The following is a 24,442-nucleotide window of genomic DNA, read 5'->3' on the forward strand; positions in this document are numbered from 1 at the left end:
TAAGCAAGCATCTCGGAGCTGGAATACTCGTTTCAATAATGTGATCAAAACGTTTGGTTTCATCAAGAATGAGGAGAAATCATGTGTGTTCAAAAGGTCAGGAGAGTGCAGTTATCTTCCTCATATTGTACGTAGATGACATCCTCCTAATTAGGAATGACATTCTCATGTTGACCTCAGTCAAAGTATGGTTGTCTAAGGAGTTCTCTATGAAAGATCTAGGACAGGCATCCTTTATACTGGGTATTAAGGTCTATAGAGATAGACCAAATAGGATGCTGGGACTTTCACAGAAGATATACATAGAGGAGGTGCTAAAAAGGTTTAGCATGAAAAACTCCAAAAGAGGTTTAGTACCTTTTAGACATTGCATTCATCTCTCCAAGAAGATGTGCCCTAGCATACCTGAGGAGATTGAACGCATGAACAAAATTCTTTATGCTTCGGCAATAGGGAGCCTCATGTATGCTATGCTATGTACACGGCCTGATACAGCCCATGCTGTGAGTGTCACAAGTAGATATCAGTCGAATCCAGACGAAGAGCACTGGACTTCTGTGAAATGTATCCTTAAGTACTTGAGAAGGACTAAGGATATGTTTCTAGTCTTTGGGAATGGAGAACTCCAGATTCAGGAATATACAGATTCAGACTTTATGTTTGATATAGATGATCGAAAGTCGACATCTGAAAGTTTGTTCATTTGCAATGATGGTACAGTTAGCTGGAAGAGTTCTAAACAGATGGTGATTGCTGATTCCACCATGGAGGCAGAGTATATTACTGCATCGGAAGCTGCGAAGGAGGCATTCTGGTACAAAAAATTTATCATGGAGCTTGGAGTGATGTCATCGAATATCATCTCTCTTTACTGCGACAATAACGGCACCATAGCCCTAGCTAAGGAGCCAAGAACTCACCAAAAGTTCAAGCACATAGAGCGATGATTCCATCTGATCTGTGATTATCTCGAAAAAGATTATGTCGAGGTTAAGAGAGTCGACTCCACAGATAATGTGGCAGATCCACTGACAAAGCCATTAGGCCAGCAAAAGATCGAAGCCCACCTTGAGAAGATGGGACTTAGATATGTAACCAATTGGCATTAGGTCAAGTGGGAGTTTGTTAGATGTGTGTCCTAGATGCCAGATTGGCTGACGCATTCTTGTACAAATCTAAGGGCAAATTTATAATTTTGACTATAAATCAATAAATGGGTTATTCTTCTATCACATTGTGTACATTGTGTCTGTGATACATCCTTTAAGTTAGTAGGAATGTCAATTCATATTTTCAAGAGTTGAAAATTTAAGGCATGAATTTATATAATTAACTCATAAATAGCTCCTGACCATAGGATCATCACGAGGATGGTGATCGATCCAGAAGGTTGGTGTACGATCACTTTCTTAGGGTAGATATGTCTTGAGTCTACGATGTGGAGACATCGAAGTGAGAGTACAGGTATTCATTGAGAACGAGAGTACTGAGCATGACCACCTCGAGCAGTCATAAGGAAGTCTACCTTCTCGTCAATGACTAGCTCGATGCTACAGTTGTGTGTCTAGTTCTTTGACCTGAGGTGCATCGACAGTTCACCTTGAGTATGTTATAGTTTGACTATACCATAACTCGATCTTCTAGCCATTCAGAATCTTGACGTGTATGTTGGCTGTAGCATATTCATTGTAGGAACTAGGTCGCACCAAGATGGGATCTATCAACCTCGGTAGATAAGAGGAGTAGTTCTATGGTGATCGAAAGATTGAGTCCTTAAGCCCATGGCCACGGCAGAGTGAAATAATAGAAAAAATTTTTCATTAAGATTTCACATCGGACTCAGATCGATCGATTAACTCATATGACTGATGTTGGGTTTGACGAGTTCATCTTAACCCTAATTCAATCGGGACTCATGATAGAGGAACTCAATCACACAGGTAGCTACACCGAGAGATTTATCTTCAGTTCTGATGGGTTGCCACCATATACTGTTAGGTATCACTAGTGGATTTTGGAAGCAATTAGAATGATCTTGATGATCGATCATTCTAATTGTATGAATCAGAAGAATTCTGATCCATCGAAAGGAGTTTTGATGATGTCGATAATGAGATCACGACATGTCTCATTACCATACGAAATTGAACCTAACTGGATCACACTAACAAGGGTGAGGATCTGGATGCCATCAATTGGGCTAGCCCAATTGATTTGGATTAGATCCAATTAGGTTCAAGAAAATCGTGCTAGCACACGATTGAGCCTAACTTTCTCCTCGTGTAATCTTTTTCATCTCGACTGAGCCAAATGTGATTTGACTCACCCAGAGAACCTTGAGAAGGTTTCTCTTAGTCTAAATAAAGTTTATCCAGCTCAGAAAAGGCTTGTCTTAATTCATGAGATGAATTTAAGATAACACCTGCTAATTCCTGACACCTGTCATTTTCATTTTAGGACATCTGTCAATTGTTGACATATGGGTCTTAAACTGAAGGCCACTTGGCAAGAGGTTATTAAAGAATTTTTGTGGAGTGTCCACAAGCCAAACCACATCAAATTGGGCACCATAATCAGATTATTGCGTGAGCCCAATTGGATTAAGTGGGCACCCCAAGTGGATAAAAATGGAAGGACTCTTGATAAGATTGGACTCCTTGGCGCCAACTCTCTTTGTGCTTATCCAAAGTTGGTGCCAACTTTGAGTGAGAGGATTGGGTGCTTATCTGATATGATCAGATGATATCAAGCAATCAATCAAAATTTTTTCAAAATTTAATGGAATTATTTGATTGGTTGATTGATGAGAAATTTTAGGCACAGCAGGGTCTATTTAAACCCTTCTGCGCCTAGGGTTTTTAGGCTGAAGTTGTTTTATGCGCCAAACCCAATAGTTGCCACCCCCTCTCCTCTTCTCCAAATCCTCTCTACTCTCCTCTATCCCCTCTTCACGTCCAAAGAGTTGGACGTCCATCTGGCAAAGGTCTAAGGTGTGGTGACGCCTGAAACAGGAAGGCTGTAGGACATCTTCGACAAGCTGCTGCTCCAACTTCAGAAGGAGTTCTGAAGTACTTTCAAATCAGATAGAGATCTGATTTTTAGATCATAGATTCATGAGGAGAAGACGTTCCAGATCCTACCTGAGTGGATACCGGTAGAGACCAGGCGCTTGCGTGGCTACATCAGAACCTTGGGATTTCTACGATCATCTACAGGGTAATCAGATTACCCTTGAGGTACTTGTTTCCTCTTCATGTTTTAGATTTATTTTAGACTTCAATATCAGATAATAAAATTAGATCTAGAGATTTAGATCTGAAATATATGTAGGATAAATTTTTTTTAAAATTATTTCATCCCAGATTTGATGAAATCTGGAAGATCCTACAAGAAAAAAGGTGATTTTCCTTCACCCTTTACTGAAAATACTACTCAAATGATGGTACCGAGGTTTGGATATTTTAGTAGACTTTTAACCTAAGAGGACAATACTCCTGGACCTTCCTCACCTTTCGTAAGTCCTATATATTGGTGTTGAGGTCATGCTTACAGAACAACATTTTAATACCGTTGGCCCTAATTGTCTAATTATTCAAAGTCCTATAATGACTTTTCCTATGATAATTTCTCCTATGGTGGAAGTAGCAGTAAGTGTAGGATATGACACTCAAATGGAGGAGATAATTGGATCAGCACTGGAATAAATTCTGATAATCAAGATTTTGAGTCAGATGAGAATGAGGCTGAAGAAGAATGGCTTGATGAGGATAGTAACAATGATAAAGACGAAGATGAAGATTGTGATGAAGATGATCAGCCCGATATTAATATAGGAGAACCTGAACCTCATTTGCATGAACCTTCATAATTTTTTAGCAACTTAAATTTAGATCATGGTGGTGGTGTTAGTACTGGTCGAAGATTGAACTATGACTATCAGTTTTGAAACTCTTCGATAACTGAATTTTTTATAGGTCTGATGTTTGAGAGTAAAGATGAGCTAAAGAGAGCTGTTGATCTTTATTACATTCAGAAGCACTAAAAATATAATATAGTTCAGTCACATTGAAAGTTGTGGTCCATATGATATGCATCATCAGATACTGAACAAGAATGTAAATGGAGGCTTCATGCTGTATTGTTGAAAAAGTATGGATATTTTGAGATCACAAGATATGAGGGTTCTCATACTTTTTTATTTATGAGGTTGAGTCAAGACCGCAAATTTGTCAGTAGAAAGATGATTGGCAAACTAGTCCGACATTTAGTTGAGAAAGTCCAGGTGTTAAAGTTGAAGCTATTGTGGCAGTTGTTAATGAGCAATTTTAATATATAGTATTATACAGAAAAGCATAATGTGAAAAACAAAAGGTATTGATTGATATTTGTGGAGAATGGGAGCCGTCTTATGCAAAATTATCCTATTATATGGCTGCACTCTAAAATGCAAACCCAGGTGCTGTTGTTGCATAGAATTTCTTCCCAACTGAAAATTTTGATTTGCGGATTTTAAATTATATTTTTTAAGCTTTCCAACCATCCATCCAGGGTTGGAGGCACAGCTGTCCTATGATCAGCATCGATGATACGCACTTGTATAAAAAGTTTAAAGATAAGATGCTAATTGCAATAGGAGTTGATGTAGAGAATGAGATTTATCCCTTAGCATATGTAATTATGGATAAGGAGACGACTGTTAGTTGGAGTTGTTTTTTTTGGCTCAAAATACATATTGCACAAGATAAAAATAGAATATATTTAATTTCTGACAGACATCCAGGTATATTAAATGCTATTACAGATGAGTCTATTAGATGGAGTCCACCATGTGTCTATCACCAATATTGCTTAAGACATGTTTATAGTAATTTCAATACTCACTTTAAAAATGCACAGCTCAAAAGAGCATTATGACAAGCAGGGAGTACTCATCAAGTTTGCAAGCTCGACTTTATCATGGGTAGGATCAAGATAGTGAATGCAAAGGCTTGGAGTTAGCTGTCTAAGTTGGAAAAAAAAAAGTTGGACATTGACACATGATGCCGGTATGTACTATGGTGTTTTAACTATAAATTTGTCAGAAATTTTTAACAGTGCTATACGAGGAGCAAAAAATATACCAATTACAGCTTGTGTTCAAATAATATGTTACCGTCTTATAAAATATTTTAATATGAGACGTGTCCAAGTCTCAAGATATATGTAAGAAAATCTAAATAGTTTTTTTACTCTTCATATTGTAATTAAGATTGCAGAGGATCGGATTAAAGCTAACCAACACACTGTAATAGCGTTCGACCTCCAAAGAGGCATACATGAAATACTTACGAGGAGAGCAAACGCAGGGTTAAGAGGTGAAAAAAATTTTCAAACTGTGACATTAAGTGACAGAAAATATTCTCATGAAAAATGAAGCATCTATAGATATCCTTGTTCATATGTTTTAGCTGTACTAAGAAATTACTATATATTTTAGTAGATTCATGGATGATGCATACACAGTTGCGGCATACATGAATGCTTGGAGTGACGAGTTTTATCCATTACCATGTGAAGACTATTGGAGATCCACACATATGTTCACATATATGCTTGATCATCATTATTTAAGACCTAAGTAGAAAGACATGCCAAAGTTAACAAGGCTGCGAAATGAGATAGATGATAGGCAAATAAGAAGCAAGAATCATTATGGCATTTGTAAGAAATAGGATCATGATCATCGTCACTATCCCAAGTTACTTCCACACACATCAACTTCAAATAGTGGAAGAAATTAAAGGCAGACTAGTCTATGTATTGCTCTATGTATTTTCAGAGTTATATATTATTTTATATATTTTCGATAGTTGAACTATTGTGTAGTCTATGTCCAGAGTTGTGTACTGTTCTATCCATTTTCTGATTGTTAAACTGTTGTGTAGTCTATGTCCAGAGATGAATCCTTGTTCTATGTATTATATTTCTCATACTCTAATGCACTTGGGATGTATGTCATTATTTTAGATTCATTAGTGTATTATGGCTTACGATGAATGGCATCCAAATCCTCAAGACTATAATATTCTTACATTATAGGAGATCCATCACTCACAGACCATCTTAGATGGCAATGTAAGCATTCTATTACTCAGGCACATAAGGGGGTCACTCAGCTTGCAGATGCTCTGACAGCATCTTTTATTCCTCATGTACATAATCAGGAGACGTTCACTGATATAGGAGAGGGGTCATCACAGGTGACACAAGAGCAGGAGCGATCGTTGAGGATCTTTCTGAAAATATCTAAGCAACCAAGGGCACCACGACGTCCTTGTGGGACGGTATTTTTTGGACTTGTGGTACTGTAGGATTCTTTTTTGCATACTTGATATTTTTATTTTATCTTATATTATTAATTATTATTTCTATCAGAGATTAGTTTAGATATTTGCTTGCTTAATTTCATGTGTTAGGATGCTATGGTTTGTAGACATGGATACAGATCTTTAGATGTGTCTCAAAAAGTTGGAAGAGAAAATGCCAAGCTAAAAAGGGCATATAAATCAAAATATAAATATAAATAATAATAATATATCGAGTAATTTAATTATATTTTTTGAAATAATAAGAAACAAGCTTAGACAACTTAGCTCTACTTCTCTAATGTATGAGAGAAATATATCATATTAAGATGTCAGTTGAGGAGACATGCTCCAACAAAAAAAAAAATATTTCCCAGCTAGACAACCTAAGAGGAGGGAGAGTGAATTAGGTTTAAAAATTTTAAACAAATATGTGCACTAGCTATGAGTTAATTCAAATGTTGTATTATGAATTTAAGCTAAAGCAGGCTGTTAGGACTTCAGAAATCGATTTAGACTGACTTCGAGTCAACTCGACTGGTCTTCCAAGACTATTATTCACTCTTCCAAGACTATCTACCCATAAAAATGATCCAAGTTTCGGTTCGGAGTCCCAACAAACATAATGATAATCCAAGATGCCACTACCACCATAGCCATCTAAGGCACCATCGACATCACCGCCATTATTACCATCATCACTACCACTAGAGCAAGCCAATTAAGATAGTACTTACAATCCGGATACTAGTCTCACAAGCAAACTAAAGTGTCAGTAGTGCTCCAACAATCTCAGATGCAGTCTTAGCGAATAGCAATTCAGTCGGTATTGCTCCGCCACCACCAATAGCACAACCACTGCTTGAGCACTAAGATGCAGAGGTTTAATCTAGCCATCAATCCGCATGGGATGACCCTAAAAGTGCCATTTCGAATTGGGGGGACGGAGCAGCAGGGTGGAGTGGACATTGAGAAAGAGACAGAGGGGTGTCTGAGTAGGGTGATGAAGAGCTTTTAAAAGTGCTTTTTTGAATGGTGCTTTTGAAAATGCCATTCACGGGGAGGGCGTTCAGTTGGGACGGAGAAGGGAGTCAGCATCGACATAGGCGAAGTGGTCGGGATGGAGAAAAAGCAGTGTGGGAAGGAGCAGATAAAGTATGCGAATAATGACCTAAAAGTGCCATTCAGAATGACGTTTTTATTCCAAATGGCATTTTCAAAAGCGCATTCTGAATGGCATTTTCAAAAGCATCATTTCGAATGATATTTTCAAAAGCATCATTCTGAATGGTATTTTTATTTTTATTTTAATTTCACATAGATTGTAGAGGGGTTGCTGACTAGGCCAAAAAAATATCATTCTGAATGGTATTTTTGCCTATAAAAATATCATTCTAAATGATATTTTTTCTTTTTACATTAGTTTGATAAATAAATTCAAACTTGCATTAATTTGATAAAAAATTTTAAAAAAATATTAGTATAGTAAAGTACTCTTCGTTTCTTTCAGCCCTATAGAGCGATGGAATGGCGACTAAAATAATGCTAGCAAGCTAATAAAATTATGAAACCAATACGAATCCCCCTTTTGTTTATTTTTTTATTTAGTGGCCTATGCGATCAAATGAACATAATTGGATCTCCATTTATTCGAAAGGGAAGAGGTGTCATAATTTTTATGAAGGGATATCATAATTTTTAAGAAGAGATGTCATAATTTTTAAAAAGAATATTTTCATCATTCAAAATTATTCAAAATTTCAAACAAAAAAGTAAATTGCGGACATTAAATGTGTATTGAAAAGCGGTGGCTACGGATTCAGTAGGATGAAGTGATGTGCTCCACATCAGATTTTCTACACCACGGACGGTGCACAAAGAAATTCTACCTCCACCTAACCACCAACCATCCTAATAAAGCATAAGCCCAGGCCAATGATCCTTGGGCTGGTTTTGGGCGCATTACATCGTATCCGGCTTTAGAAACATCAAAATGCTTTGTTCTACTCCATCCAAGTTTACTTATCTTTGTGCTCTACGTGAAGTAAATCAAGTGGTTGATCAATCGGCAAGCATGGCTTGCATTGAACAATGTCAGCAAGTGTGGCACATAGGGATATTCATTAAATAGTTCAAACTGTTAAACCAAATCAGACCAAATCATTTTTATCGATATGATTTGGTTTGAAAACTAAAATAGCCTGTTTTGATTAATGATTTTCATATAAAATAGTTTAACGGTCTGATCTGATTTTATAAAAATATTAGATCAAATCAAACTATAAACCATATATATATATATATATATATATATATATATATGTGTGTGTGTGTGTGTGTATGTATGTATGTATGTATGTGTATATATATACACACACATAGTAGAGCTAGCTTTTGGTTGGCTATAGACGTAATCTTCATTTTAATGATTCCAAAAATCAAAGCTATACATTAATCTGAAAGTTATCCTGATAATTTCAGTCTTTATTTAGCTAAAATATATTTTTTTTCAAAATTTTCTATCTTCCATATTGTAATATATTAAATCGTTAATCAAACTAGATCAAACTATAATAAAACAATCTGATTTGATTTGTAAAATTACCGAACTGTAATTTATAAATTTAATTTAAAAATATCTTCAAATCAGATCAAAACCGACCATATACTTCCCTAGTGGCACGAGGGTTGTCCTCCACTGCCGACTGAATCTATTAGAGCGGATGCAACGGGTCCATTGTAGTGAGTGCTTTTAGCTCCCTCACGCCAAGGGGAGAGAGGCACTATATTTTGAAGCACCATATCCAAAATACCGAACGACACGAGAAATCAATCATGGAAGTGTAATCTGGGTCTTTTCGTTTGTTAGCCAATCTGAACCTGATCCTAAAATATACACCACATGGAGGGCCCTTTTGACAATCCCTGCAGAACTATATATAAGTCCAAAAAAACATGTTAGCCTTGTCTATAAGCAAGTAACACGTCATTCTTGGGCGAGGTCCACTGTCCTTCTACTGTCCATAGGCTGACAGAACTGGATTTTGAATATATAACAAATTAGCTTCAGGCATTAGACAGGGAAAATTTAATTCAAAATGTGCACATATGGGCCTCGGATATTTGGTCTATCGTTTTAATTACGAGCTGCACATGGCCTCCAGTTTTTTAAGATCCTGGCCGCAGTAAATGTTGAATATAAGAGGGGCCTTTCCGAAACTCTAATGAAATGAAATATCAGATAAACAGGGACTCCAGTCATAAGGAGCATCAATGCACAACTTATTTGGCGGTTGCTTATTTTGCAGCTCCGAGGACTGCATGCTCCGTGGTCCATAGAGAACAGATTAAAACACACACATTCATGTACATACATACATACAAATAGATAAATAGAGAGAGAAAATCAGATTAGAATCAGATCGATTGAATTTAGACATAAATTCAATCAAATCAAAACTCTATAATATGAATGCTCTATCGATGATTCAAATCGTTGAATGTGATCTACTGTCTTAAATATATTTGGACACAAAAAATCATATGATTTGAAAATTTTTAATTTATGCATCAAGTAGTCAAAAATTGAATAGTTTAAATAAAATTAAATTAATTTTGAGATGATAGATTACATTCAATAATTTGAATTATCGATGTACAATTTTTATTATCTAATTTTGACCTAATTAGATATGTAGCTAAATTCAATTAAATTTATTCAAATATATTTTTATATATATAATCAAAAAATTTATCTAATTTAATTTTATTTAAATTATTTAATTTTTAATTATTTGATGTATAAATTAGAGATCTCTAAATTATATAATTTTTTATATATAAATAATTTTAAAATAATAAATTATATTTAATAATTTAAATTATCAACATAAAATTCGTATTATAAAATTTTAATCTAATTGGATCCGAATACAGAGAGAGAGAGAGAGAGAGAGAGAGCGCGCGCGCGCATTAATTTCGATGGAGTAGTCAGGAGGCAAGCATATAGGAATTGGTTCGTGGGGGCTTGTGAAGGTTGAGAGGTTGTACTTGTTAGGTAGGGGGCTGATTTAAGAATGGTGTATAAATTCTTTCGCATGATTTGACATATATATATATATATATATATATATATATATATATATATATCACGAGATCAGGGTCCCATTCTACCCGCTCTTGGACCAAGAAAATAGTAAGTAAATGCCATTTGAGTTGGAAGAGGACACTTAAAAAAGGTTAGCTCACCTGATGCTAGGAAAGAAAGCGAGCGATCTGGTGTGCGGCTCGTACACTGAAAGACATGGTCAGTAGAAGTTGACATACCAATTACTACATTCTTGGGTCATACAAGCATAGTGCCATGGGTTGGATGGCACGTCGTCTCTGACAGCCAAATGTCACTGGGATCCACTTCAATCCATTTTCTGTAGCATATCCCGGATTAAGTAGGTTTTGGAATGCAATAAAAAAGATTGATGGAAACTCGTTTGAATGATTTAATTTTTAATTAAACTTTAGCCAAATTTATGAGCGTGGAGTTAAGTTGGCGTAGGGGTTTTATTGTAGGAGATTTATTGCATTTTCCAATAAAATTGGAACTGGGCTGGGCCGGGCCGGGTCTTATCCCTATTTAAGCTCGGTTCGAAATAATTTTTTGGACTTCAGATCGGGCTTAGGCTCGATTTTTTTGAAAAAAATACAAGCCCGAGCCCGGCCCGAGCTCGGATCCGAAGATAGCCCGAGATCAATCGAGCCAGCCCACATCCAATCGCGCTTCAACTTCTTCACGTCCAACCACCACGCCCGACACCACCCGCATCACCTCTGCCCATCTGCAACTTTGAGCGCAGCTCTTCCATCTCGATCCCCTTCCCCCGACCCCCCTACCTTGGCATCCATGGACATGTCCCAGTTGTCGACGGGCGACGGCGATGCGGAATCCGCTAAGGATGGCGCGAACGGTGTTGCGGAGGGATGTCGAAAATAGGATGACCTTGGGATGCTTGGGCTCATCGGCGAGGTGCTTCCAGAGGGGTTTAATGGCGGGATGCTTGTCCTTGGCCTTGATCAGGCGATGGTGGTAGTACGTGAGGGATCGGGGGAGGAGGTAGGGCTTTTTGGAGGTGGAGGTGGGAGAGGAGAGGTCGTCGAGGTCATCCATGAGGTCCCAGGCGTTGATGACGACAGTGGGTGAGGCAGAGATAGTGGCAAGCTAGGGATCGAGGTTGTCTAGGGTTTTGAGGGAGCCATAGGTGGTGAAGGTGATGGACACGAGATGGATAGACTAAAGAGGAGGGAGAGAGATGGAAACCTAGGGAGAAGAGGAGGTGGAGCGGTATGGGAAGGTGGTGCCGTTGGAGAGCACCACCCAACCTGCCTCCCTCGTGAGAGGGCGATGACCTCATTGATATCCACCCGCACCCGAAGGTTGTAGTTTCCATACCGTCGAAGCCTAGACAGAATCCTCGCAATGATCACTAGCCGGTGCCGCTCTCTAAGCTTCGTCCTTTCCTTCTCCTCCTTCGACCGTGGTCGCCTCATCGCCCCCCTTGCATCATCCCCTCCCCCTCACCGCTGCTGTCGCCGATCCCCCCCGGTTGCTCGAAGTAGCATGGGGGCTCAGGTTGAACCTTGGGCCGAGTTTTGGGTCCGAGCTCGGGCTAGGCCAAAGGTCTGCTCGAGCCTAGCCCGAAAGTAAAACGGGCCTATTTTTTGGACCCAAGTCTGGCTTGAATGATTTCAGATCGAGTCCAAAGCCCGACCCGAAGCCGGCCCGAGCCAACTTCCAACCCTAATTTTTCTATTTGGCCGCAATTTTATCTTTATTGTGGGCTTGAGTGCCATGTACACAAGTTTCATCCCTGACATTTCTTATCACTCCTTATCTACGTATTTAATTTGAAATATATATTTATATTTTTATCAAAATTTAATATCAATTTGGGCAGTTTTATAAGTTCAGATGATTATAAATTTTAATTTAGAAAAAAATTATGGTGGCACCACTTTAAGTTTGGTCCAGTTAGACTTAGGCTTTAAAAATTTAAAAAATTTTACTTAGAAACCAGTATTTCATTTTCATTGTAATATATTTAGATTCTAACACTATTAATAGGGTGAGAAAAAAAATAAAAATATCCTTAAGTCAAAGAGATCATAGTAGATCTCAAAATACTCCATCTTCTATCATCTATCTGTCTATATGGATCTCAAAATATTTTATCCTCTGTCATCTATTTACATGTGCAGATCTTAAAGTACTATATCTTCTATCATTTATTTATTTGTACAGATCTTAAAGTACTCTATCTTCATCTTTTATTCATCTATATAGGTCTTAAAGCATTCCATTATCTATTAGATATTCTCACATAAACCTTAAAGCATTCTATCACTTTTCATCCATCCACTTGCACAAATCTTAAAACACTTTGCTCAATCATTTATCTACCTGCACAGATCTCAAAGTATTTCATCCTATGTTATTTATCCACCTACAAAAATCTCAAAATATTTCATCTTTTATCATTCATCCACATATATAGATCTTAAAGCAATCCATCATTTATCATCCATCCATCTATATAGATCTCAAAGCACTTTATTCTTTATCATTCATCCACTTGCACATATCTCAAGGCACTTTATCTTTTGTCATCTATCCTCTCATATAATCTCAAAACACTCCATCTTCTATTATGCATCATCTGTATAGATCCTAAAGTACTCTTTCCTTTATTATTCATTTCTTATGTAGATCTTATTGTTAGGAATAGTGTCCCAAAGCCAATCGTCAGCCTGTTGACGGTTGTGCTCATTCTTGTATTAGTATATGAATTATAAATAAATAAAAAAATTATTTTGATATTTTTCATCATAAAATATTTCATTTTCTAATGAACTCCTGTGTTGTGGTGAAGTCCTTAGGACTATTTAGACTCGATAAAGGAGGATTTGTCGTTTAGTCCTTAAATCTGTTCGCGATCAAATGATACGTTGTAACCAAGGACGACAGCGTTTATCAAGCATAGGTCGTTGTGTGCCATATGGGTTGGTTGTCCTCTTAACCAAGGAGTGTGGAGACACTGGTATGGCATACAGGTAAGATGTAAGGGTACATCTGCACTGAACGTGATCGACTCCGGAGCTATTTCTGCTGTCAAGATTTGCTCCGATAGGATATGGGTATAAATATCCCTCCAACTTGAGACCGCCACGGTGACTTGCAAGCAACTCACTGCACTTAGGCACTGGACTACCTGAATTTCTAATTCAGTGACGGAAGGATGCTGGGTGTAGTCAAGTACTTGACTTGTCGGTGCGTGTGTCAAGATGGGATTGACCACTCCAGTTCTGGAGCTGTGTACAGTCGTGTTTTAATTTAGCAAAACCTTGGTCAGGGTAGTCCTAGTGAGGAGTCACAGGACTGTTTGAATTGAGCACGATTCGGATGATCTAATCAGGGTTGACAGTTTAACCCTGAGTCATCCTAAACACAGGGTCAAAAGGGATGAATTATACAGTAACCATATTCACGTAGGTTCTGAGTGTTGCGATTGTGACTATTCGACCTATTCGGATATCGAGTACCATTGCTAGATGGTCACTTCGATTAGTGCAGGAATTGGTTCTTATACTACCGGCTTAGGTTCGAACCTGCGGGGTCACACACATTAGAGATTTCTATCTGATCTGATGGCTGATGAAGAGTCCTATATGTCTGAGACTCTGTGATCGAGAATCAAGATTCTCTGATCATGAGTACCACACATTTTGGATACCGGGATCAAGAGTCCCACTGGTTTGGAACTTTTTTGATCAGGGTTTCATATCGATGGACTCTGATGTCCGATTGTCCATCAGATTTGGACTCAGTATTTATGAGAGATTTAATTAGTGATTTGATCACTAATTAACTCAATTTGATTGAATAATTATTTTTGGATCAAGTCCAATTGAATTGGATTCAGTTGGGTTTGATCCGATTAGGTTAAGTGTTGATCTAATCGCTAAGGTGTTTTGGTCACTGATTTGATCAGGAGTTGGACATAGTCAATTTTTAATTTGATTAGAATTTTATTGAGCCTAATTAAGCTTAATTAAGTTGAGTTTAACTTAGTCTAATTGTGCCTAACCTATTTTGATTAGGTTGGCTCAATTAGGTTCAAACCATCTTAACTAATCTCCCTGCACCACCTCACTTCTCATGCACCCATTTGAATTCACGAGAAACAACTTCTCATGAATTTTCTCCCACGCAGAAGCCTTCCCACGCCCTCTCTTGTGCGCCATTTATCTGGATAAAAATGGTTGGTTGGCCATTCAAATTCAAATGAAGTTTGAATTTGAATGGGGTAACCAACTCCTTGCGCCAACTTGCCTTATCCATCTTGTGCGCCACTTATTATACACGAGAAAGAGTTTCTCGTGTAAACTCTCCATGCACAAGAGAGCCCACGCCCTTCTCTTCTCATGCCAAGAGTGGATAAGGATGGGTTGTTTTGCATTTGAATTCAAATTCGATTTGAATTCAAATTCGATTTGAATTCAAATGAGCAACCACTTATCTTTATCCTCTCACGCGGATAAGACATGTCTTACACTGTTTTAAAAAAGAAAAAAAAGTGGAGCGTGCGTAGAATTTTTTCTGAGAAAGAATAGTGGGCGTGAGGAAGCCTTGTGCACAAGTTTGAAGTTCAAAAACTTCCGAGAGAAAAGAAAAGAAAAGAAACAAAAAGCGGGCGCAGGGTTTTCAGAGAGTACCCTAGGGTTTCAGCCTGGGGTTCGTGAAGTGAGTAAGTGAGCTATGAGTGTCGTGAGCCCACCAAACTTCGAAAAGAGCTTCATCAACCTCTCAAGCACCTCTGCTAACGATCCAGAGCATCCGAAGAGTCGGTAGATCAAGATCGAAGGAGTTTGATCAACATCGACCATCAAAAGGGTTCAGCTACGAACTAGCATTCGTGAGGAGCCGATCAGACTGAAAACTTTGTGTGGATGATTTGCAGAGGTCAGACACACTGTGTGGCTGTATTGCGACAATCATATTCTTCCGACGGTGATCAGATTACGACGATCGACTACTCGCACAAAGGTAATGTGTTCTGAATACATAACAGTAAAATATTTACTGTAGAAGTTTAAATTTCAAATTTAAATGCATACTATGTATATATCATATTTAGATCCTTGTGTAGGATTTATACATGTTAATTAATTAGATCAATTAATAATTTTCACTATAAAATAATAATTTTAAAAAAAATTTAAAATTATTGTTTTATCCCTGCACTAAAATTCACTACACTTATAGTGTTCTGTTCTCTATCATTCGTTTACTTGTGTCAATCTCAAAATGCTCCATCTTCTATTAGCTTTTTGCATATATCAGAGAGCATCCCATCTTTTGTCATTCATCTATCTACACATATCTCAAAATATTCTATTTTTTATCATCCGGTGCATAGATCTCAAAGTATTATGTTCTTTGTCATTCATGTACTAGCATGGATCTCAAAGCATTATGTTCTTATAACTCTCCTTTCTCTTTTCTTCAATTCATATCAAAAAAAAAAAAAAAAAAGCACCTGATTAAATTAACGTGAATGATAATTATAAAATTTTATAAAAAAATAATTTTTCTTGTTTTTAGTATGTGAAATGTCCAAAAAAAAAGCAAAAAGAAATATTAGTCTCTTACATAAGACAATCCTTGGGCGTTAGCATGAAGTAAATTTTAAAACTCGCCAAGAATACAGTCACCAGCTGAAAAATATAGTTTAGTTTATAAAACTTCAGTTATTAGATGATTGCGGTAATGTTTTGTGACAGAGATTAGACAACTGGTCATATTGCAATGTATTTAAGATTATGCTGATTAATTAGTTATTTTAAATTTTAAAATTAAGTACAAATTACTAAGGGATTTTTTCCTTTATTTTACGTGCTTTTTTCTCATTTTCAGTAGTCATACACCGAAGGTCCCAAACCCATGATGGGTCCAGTCCTCCCCACGTCCCAATCTAGTTTTGCCTTCTCGCGCCTCAATCGTTGTTTTAACTTCTCACCCCATTGTGGGCTCAACCAAGCCTTGTGATTCACTCCATTTCATCACTCCGAACACCCTTCCTCTTCTCTCTCGGATTCCTTCGTCCCTCTTCCCCTCATTCTCCTTCAAACCCATCCCCCCTTGTCAACTCCCCCATGTCCTCCCCAGAACCCTTAACAAACTAAAAGCCTCATTCACCCCCTTCTCATCCATTCCTCATTTCTTGCTCAAGACCCCTAAAACCTATCACCGTCCAACAAAATTTGAAACACATCTCACTCCCAATTACTAAATCCACGCAACATCTCCCACTTCCCATCTTCACAAGAAGTCCTCTTCCATTCCTTTCCCAAATTTTCCTCCCATCATCTCGCGCTATAATGAATCAAATCGTCGTCTCCCCCTAATTTAACTCCTCTCTCTCTCTTGCTCGCTCGCTCGCTCTCGACAGAGTGGAGCCTAGAAAGATGGCCACTACCATCTCAAAACCCTCGTCAAAGCTCTCCAAATCCCCTTCCCAATCCTCCACTTCCAAGTCCTCCTCTTCTTCGCTTTCTTCTCATTTGGCCATGGTGGAGCTCAAGTCTCGGATCCTCTCCGCCCTTTCCAAACTCTCCGACCGCGATACCCACCAGATCGCCGTCGACGACCTCGAGAAGATCATCCACACCCTCCCCCCCGACGGCGTCCCCATGCTCCTCAACGCCCTCCTCCACGACCCTTCCCCTCCTCCCGATCCCAACTCCCGGCAGACTCCCAACGTCGCCCGCCGCGAGTCACTCCGCCTCCTCGCCCTCCTCTGCTCCTCCCACCCCGACGCCGCTGCCGCCCACCTCCCCAAGATCATCGCCCACCTTGTCCGCCGTCTCAAGGACCCCGCCTCCGATTCCTCCGTCCGCGACGCCTGCCGCGACGCCGCCGGCTCCCTCGCCTCCATCTACCTCCGCTCCTCCGCCGCCGCCAACCCTGAGGACACCTCCGCCGCTGCCGGTGGCGGTGGGTCCTCCTCCCCAGTTGTTTCCCTCTTTGTGAAGCCCTTGTTCGAGGCAATGGGGGAGCAGAACAAGGCGGTGCAGGCCGGGGCAGCAATGTGCCTCGCTAAGGTGATGGAGTGTGCCGGGGGTGGTGGGGATGGGGATGGAGGACGGCCGGCGATGGCTGGAGCGGCGTTTCAGAGGCTGTGCCCCAGGATCTGCAAGCTGCTTGGCGGGCAGAGCTTTTTGGCCAAGGGGGCGCTTCTGTCGGTCGTTTCCAGCTTGGCTCAGGTTTGTCCTGTGATTGGATTTCAGTTTAAAGAACAAAGAAAATGAATGTAGGTGTTTTTAATGGGCTCTATATCTTTGTTTGTGTGTTAAATTTGTGATTTTGGGGGATTCTTGGGCTCTTATAGGTGGATTCTTACCATGGAATTTGGGAGAACCCACATCGCCCAATTGAAGGAGATGGGATCTGTAACCCATTTTTTTTCTTTAAGGAAAAAGTTATCCTTTTCATTATTACGTCAAATGAGCTCTGTGTATTCGAGTTGATTATTGCTTGATCTAACCTGTTCCAGACAAGCTGTCTAGAAGTCAGCAGGGTCTCCCTGATCTTTTTTTTTTTATTGCTCTCAGTGTTTTCTTATATGTGTACATTATGTTTTTCGTATTTCTGTTCCAATTGTTTGTCTTTTGTGTCACGAGGTTTTGATTCCTTTTTCCTGATATTTTCCTATATCTAATGATGCATGATCTCATTGCAACTCCATCTTAAGTGCAAAATGTGGAACAAGTTTAGATGAGTGCTGATAGATGTATTTTGACACTTTGTAAAGTTTAAGTAATGTGCATTTTGCCATCCAATAAAGTTTTCATGTGCTGATGGATCAAACATATTGAAAAACATAACCTACCCATTTAAATTAATATGGAATGTAAATAAATCTTTATGTGTTTCAAATAAGTAGCTTCTGCATTAACACCATAGTACATTTAGTTTTAGTGTTGAAGCTGATGACCTGTCTTTGGATAAATGATGGAGAAGAAGTTTAGTTCTAAAATTCTGAAAGAAAAGTAGCTATACATATTTAATTGAGCTGTAGCAAGAGTACTCACTATATAAATCTGTTTCAGGTAGGAGCAATTAGTCCCCAGAATATGCAACAAGTGCTGCAAAGTGTTCGTGAATGCCTTGAGAATAACGACTGGGCTACCCGTAAGGCAGCAGCTGATACATTGAGTGTGTTGGCATCTTCTTCAATGCATTTGATCGCTGATGGGGCTTCTCCAACAATAGTGGCTCTTGAGGCTTGCCGTTTTGATAAGGTAGCTTTCCTGTTTACAACTGCATCATTTTGAAGACCATTTATTATAGTGAAAGTATTTTGTTCAATAAGTTTGATGTTTCTATTTTTCATGTAAGGCTGCTAAATGAATTAATCGAATGTTGTCTGTATTTCAGGTGAAACCTGTTAGAGATAGCATGATGGAGGCATTGCTGTCATGGAAGAAGATTGCGGGAAAGGGAGACGATGGAAATTCAGAGGACTTCAAGGGTCTGTATTATACATTGATTATTTTTATTGTTCTTCTTTCACAGATTGTCTTCATTCTTTTTTTCTCCATGATATGGTACTACTTGAATTTATTTTTGATTTGTGCACTTTGTTGCAGATGGTAAAAATTGTGAATCAGCTGATACTGAAGAAAAGTCAGAGAATAAAAGGTCAAGTTCCAGTGGCAGAAGACCAGAATCCATAAAAGATTCATCTGCTGGTTCTTCACCTACTGATCATGATTCTGTGTCCAAAGGAAAAGGTACTAGCATACCAGAGAGAGCAGCAGTTTTATTAAAGAAAAGAGCACCTACTTTAACAGACAAAGAGTTGAATCCAGAATTTTTCCAAAAACTTGAAACAAGAAGTTCAGATGACTTGCCTGTAGAAGTTGTGGTACCTCGCAGGTGTCATCAGTCTTCCCACTCACAAGGTGAAGAAGAACCAGAATTGTCTGATAGTGATCCTCGGGGCAATTCAAATAATGATGGCTTGGCATGTCGTGAGTCGAATGACACTCATGGACGTGTCAATCCTAATTATCAGAATGCCGAGAAAAGATCAGGGGCATACGATCGACCACAACACTCTGATGATTTTGCTCGGGATAGGTGGACAGAACAAAGAGGATTTAGGGCTAAAGACTCAAAAGCAAGGGCTTTTGATGTTGATGATAGGATTGAAGTCAGTCAGAAGGATCCCTCTGTCCGAGTGAATATTGCCAGAGGTGATGGCCAAGCTGAAGGATCCTTCATGAACAACAAAGGGAATTGGTTGGCCATTCAGAGGCAATTATCACAATTGGAGAGGCAACAAACCAATCTCATGAACATGTTGCAGGTTTGTTTATAAATGAAGACGATAGCTGCAATTCTGTTATCCAAAATGACATAGTTAAATTTTATGACTGCTGCATGTGGAGTGAGCTTTTTGCACATTTTTCCTTTTATTTAGACATGATGGAATAGATATGAGGAGAGAAAAAGGGTTTTTTTTTTTTTTTGTTGTTGTGGGGGGGAGGGTGGTGTGGGTGAGTGGGGGGCAGTAGATAGATAGACAGATATGGTGCATTATGTGCTTTATGGCCTTTTATGTCAGTGCCATTATATTGTCTAATTGCAATTTATTTTCCTTTTGTTTTCTTGTAAGCTTTTGTTTGGTATGCCATGAAAAATGAGTGTTCTTATTTACCAAATTGATTTGTTAACATACCATTCATGTTTTGTATGCTGTAATTGTTGTGAAGCTGGATTTTAACATGAGAAAATTGTGTTCAATCTTGACATTTTAGGGGATCAACCTAAGAGATGCCATTGCTAGAGCTAGCAAAACCAGTATGAGGTTCTTTATATTATTGCATGCATTAAAGGAACAAATGTCATTTAGTTGATTGGAAGCTGACTCATGAGAAACTTTGGGAACATCAAAATTCTCATTTCTTCATTGTCAGGTCAGATTTAGTAATTCTATAAAAGGAAGGATATAGCAATTCCTTCATTGTATTAATCTCTTGTTGGCTAACTTGAAGGGATCAGCTGAAAATTAAATATGGTGAATGGATTAATCCTGAAGCATTGAATTGGTAATACTTCTATAGTTCCATGCTTAGTAGATCGAAGGTGGTGTCCAAATTGATGGAGGTGATGCACTGGTGCCAGATGGATCTAAATGATTGTTCTTTGAAATACTAAAGTTACATCATCAAAAAAGAAAGAAAGAAAGAAACAAAGAGAAAGAGGGTTGATGAATGAACTTGTTGAATTCCAAATTCATCAGAACTAACATTTCTTATTTTTTAAATCACATGATTTTATTTTAAATACATTCTTGGAGTTGGATATTGTATTTTCTGAAGTGATGTTATGATTCTTGTCATTTATGTTTGAACAATGCTACTGATATAGAGAGATCATTTTTTCTCCTTTCTTCTTGAAAATGCTACAATATTTTAAGATTTACACAGTTGCTCCACTAAATCACTCAAATCTCTCTCATCTGCCTAGCCTACATATTGCTTTCCCCTTTAAGTTTTCAGTTTAAACCGTCCTTGTCTTGGCACTGGAAGCTAGTGGAACATTGAAATACACCTTTTATTTTGGGGATTCTTGAAAAGTGTTTCTTCTACATCAAGCTGGAGAGAGGTTCACCATCTAATAAGCAGTTGTTATAATAAACAGAAAGGCCGGTGTTGTAATAAAATTAGTTCTTTTGGTCGTCTAGACTTTATGCATGGGCAAGACCTCTTGGGTATCTCAGAAGTGCCATTTGAATATTGTAGTAGCTTTCCAACTCTTCAGCATCTGTGGTGTATAATTGAATACATGCACATTGTGAACTGCCATGAAACCTGCCTTTTATAGATAAAGGAAACTTAAAACTAGCATCTTGTGTTTTGCACATTCTTAAGATTCACTGTGAAATTCCTCTGCAATTTTGGATGAAACGTCCCTGCTCTCCTTTTCCCAGATGACATCCAGCAACTTAAATTTATGGCCAGAGAGCTCAATAACTGTTTGATGCCAGTTTTTAATTTGTCCCTCATGTCAGCTCTGCATGGTGTGCCTGCAGATCTATTTCCATGTATGTTACCTTGCATGAAAATGAAATTCAGATGAAGTTTTCCCTAAAAAGAAAAATTCAGATGAAGCGTTAATAAAGCAACTTCCCTCCTTTGAATTCATACTGTGCCTACATGTTTTCATCAAGTGAGATCTTTGATACACGCTATGTGCTGCTGAACCTAGCCATACATTGATTGCCATTTGGACATTGAACATGAACTTCCCTTAATTAGAAAAGGTTAAAAATTCAACTAATGCTCAATAAATAAAATCTTCATCTTATAAAGCATCAAATAAGAGTGTGTAGATCTGGGGATGAAGAGAGTGTAGGTAATCAACAAGTGTCTTTATCTCACTCATGCATCTGTGTCAGCAATTTGCTATTCCATGTTATATTTGTTTTGTTTTACAAATTTCAGGATTTTATGGGAGGTTCCCATGACAGCATGGTAACACTAGAAAACAGAGTTCGGGGTCTTGAGAGGGTTGTTGAGGAGATGGCACGAGATTTGGCAATATCATCAGGAAGGAGAGGTGGTAACATGATGCTGGGTTTTGAGGCATCTCCTGGTAGGTCCTCAAGCAAATACAATGGTCTTCACGACTATTCAAGCTCAAAGTTTGGCAGGGGTGGTGATGGACGGATTCCTTTTGCAGAAAGATATCTCTCATCAGATAGTATAATTTCTGGATTTAGGGGAAGAGATCCCCCTTGGAGATCAGATTCTGAAGCACGGGATCCTTATGCATATACTGCTCAAAGAAATGGAGTCATGAACTCTAGGAGAGGTCCTGGTGCTGTTTCTGTTGATGGTAGGGTACCTAGAACTGAACAGGATGGCGATCAGGTTGGTGCCAGGCGAGCTTGGGATAAGGGGCAAGGACCATTTAGGCTTGGTGAGGGTCCTTCTGCAAGAAGTGTTTGGCAAGCATCCAAGGATGAGGCTACTTTGGAAGCTATCCGAGTGGCTGGTGAAGATAATGGGACCTCTCGAATTGCAACACGAACAGCTATCCCGGAGCTGGATGCTGAAGCTTTGACAGATGATAACCCAGGGCAGGAAAGGGGTCCACTTTGGGCTTCATGGACCCATGCTATGGATTCGCTTCATGTTGGTGACATGGATTCAGCATATGCTGAGGTTCTGTCTATAGGTGATGATCTATTACTCATAAAGTTGATGGATAAATCTGGTCCAGTTGTCGATCAACTTTCCAATGAAATAGCAAGTGAAGTCTTGCATGCGGTTGGGCAGTTTCTTATGGAGCAAAGCTTGTTTGATATAGCTCTGACCTGGCTTCAACAGGTATGCCTCTAACTTTGTAGTTCTGTCTGGAAACTATTGGTTAATATGATTATAGTTTATGATAGTATGTTTAAGATATGTTACATGATATATCTCCATGCATGTATACATGGCTACTTGTTGCATGGTGCTTCTGGGAAGTTTGCTTCCACATCTGTTTTATCTAGATTCTGTTTTTCTGGAGTGGAACAAAAAGTATGTGAAGTTTGTGAAGCTGGTCCTTAACAGAGTAGCTACATAAAGGAACCAATTGTGCATGCATGGCAACTTTCCTGTTTACACTTTGTGTCCATATTTGCATGGTTTTGCCAGGAAAGGAGGACAATGCATTGGAATATTACTTTAGTAGCAATCTCATATTTCTTTTCCAACTCTTATGTTTGAATCTGAGAAATAGAACTAATTCTCGCAAAGCAACTTGTACCTTAATTCATAGAGGTGCATGATACAGAAGAAGAGAGAGGAGGAAGCCTAGGCTTGTGAATGGGTTGGACCCATGCTAGAACGATCCACACTTTCCAGGATTTTTACTTGTATTAAAACTTTGCGGTCATTCAAGGTTCAAATCTGCAGATTTGGCAGAAAATTTGTTATCAGAATCATGATTACAGAAGTTAAGATTTTTTACGAGGTGTTTGGTTATTGAAAATGGATTTTTTTAAAAGGGGAAAAATTGTAAACATGGCAGTCGCACAGAGAGACATGAATTGTGAAAATTCTACTAAAACACATTCCCTCAGAAAATTCTATCCAAGTAGAAATGTCCGGTTTTATGATTCGAGGACATTAATGTAATTTTGTTGCACAATCAAGCACTAGATATTAGAAGATCACAAACTTCAAATTTCAAAATATATGTAAAATCATAAAGAACCATGATGTTTTTGAAATACATTCAATTGCTCACCAGTCTTACGAGCTGGTGCTTCACTCCATTAGTTGTTCGGAAAAATTATCAGTCAGTCTTATCTGTCTGGAATCTTTTGTAGTCCATCCATGTCATCTTCAATGCACGGGCCACTCTTGAATGTATGATATACAGCCTGCTGCATACCATTTCATCTTGCACATCATGTGCAGCACAAATATGTATCGCCCAGAGGTCTCTTTGTTCGTGCCTTCTAATATAATAGCATCATGCTTATAACCGTGTCTACTGAATGTTGTTTGCAGTTGACTGATCTGGTCATAGAAAATGGAGCAGACGTCCTCAGCATCCCTATCGAAGGGAAGAGAGAGATCTTGTTGAGCCTTCATGAAGCTTCTGCGATGGAACCACCGGAAGATTGGGAAGGGGCGACACCTGTCCAGATAATGATGCAGTTAGCTTCGTGTTGGGGAATCAATTTACAACAGCTTATTAAGTAGTGTCTTGGATAATCTCTATTGGGCGTGTACTTGGTTTTCTTATAATTATTTGTTTGTCTTGCTTCTTAAGAAGCATTTAACATAATATGTAATGAAATATAGGAAGATGGAAGAGCATGCACTAGGCCACAAAAATCACTATGGTTTCTTTTGTTTCATTATTGCTGGTTTCTTTTTCTTACTATAAAAACAGTCATTGCATGTATGTATCGGTTTGATGAATGTTTCAACCAGGTGAATACATTGAGGCTTGCCCAGTGTAGTTGATTGTGAGGGTG

The 24,442-nt window shown here is 38.6% G+C and overlaps 1 protein-coding gene across 1 annotated transcript; it reads left to right on the forward strand.

Moving 5' to 3' along the window:
- The first annotated feature begins 16,459 nt into the window (after positions 1-16,459).
- On the forward strand, positions 16,460-24,423 carry LOC105046879 (microtubule-associated protein TORTIFOLIA1). The gene is made up of 6 exons (XM_010925626.4): positions 16,460-17,660; positions 18,507-18,698; positions 18,835-18,928; positions 19,047-19,768; positions 21,909-22,796; positions 23,970-24,423. Exons 1-6 carry the CDS (start codon positions 16,863-16,865, stop codon positions 24,162-24,164), a joined length of 2,889 nt encoding a protein of 962 aa, XP_010923928.1. The 5' UTR covers positions 16,460-16,862; the 3' UTR covers positions 24,165-24,423.
- Positions 24,424-24,442: the final 19 nt, after the last annotated feature.

This window comes from Elaeis guineensis, chromosome 6 (assembly GCF_000442705.2).
Source record: "Elaeis guineensis isolate ETL-2024a chromosome 6, EG11, whole genome shotgun sequence".
In the NCBI taxonomy this organism is placed as follows: domain Eukaryota; kingdom Viridiplantae; phylum Streptophyta; class Magnoliopsida; order Arecales; family Arecaceae; genus Elaeis; species Elaeis guineensis.

Excerpts from the sequence above, each read along its gene's own strand:
- LOC105046879 (XM_010925626.4), top strand. The coding sequence starts at position 16,863 with ATGGCCACTACCATCTCAAAACCCTCGTCAAAGCTCTCCAAATCCCCT. Across the intron at positions 17,661-18,506 it reads TCGTTTCCAGCTTGGCTCAG|GTAGGAGCAATTAGTCCCCA; the intron begins GTTTGTCCTGTG and ends AATCTGTTTCAG. Across the intron at positions 18,929-19,046 it reads AAATTCAGAGGACTTCAAGG|ATGGTAAAAATTGTGAATCA; the intron begins GTCTGTATTATA and ends ACTTTGTTGCAG.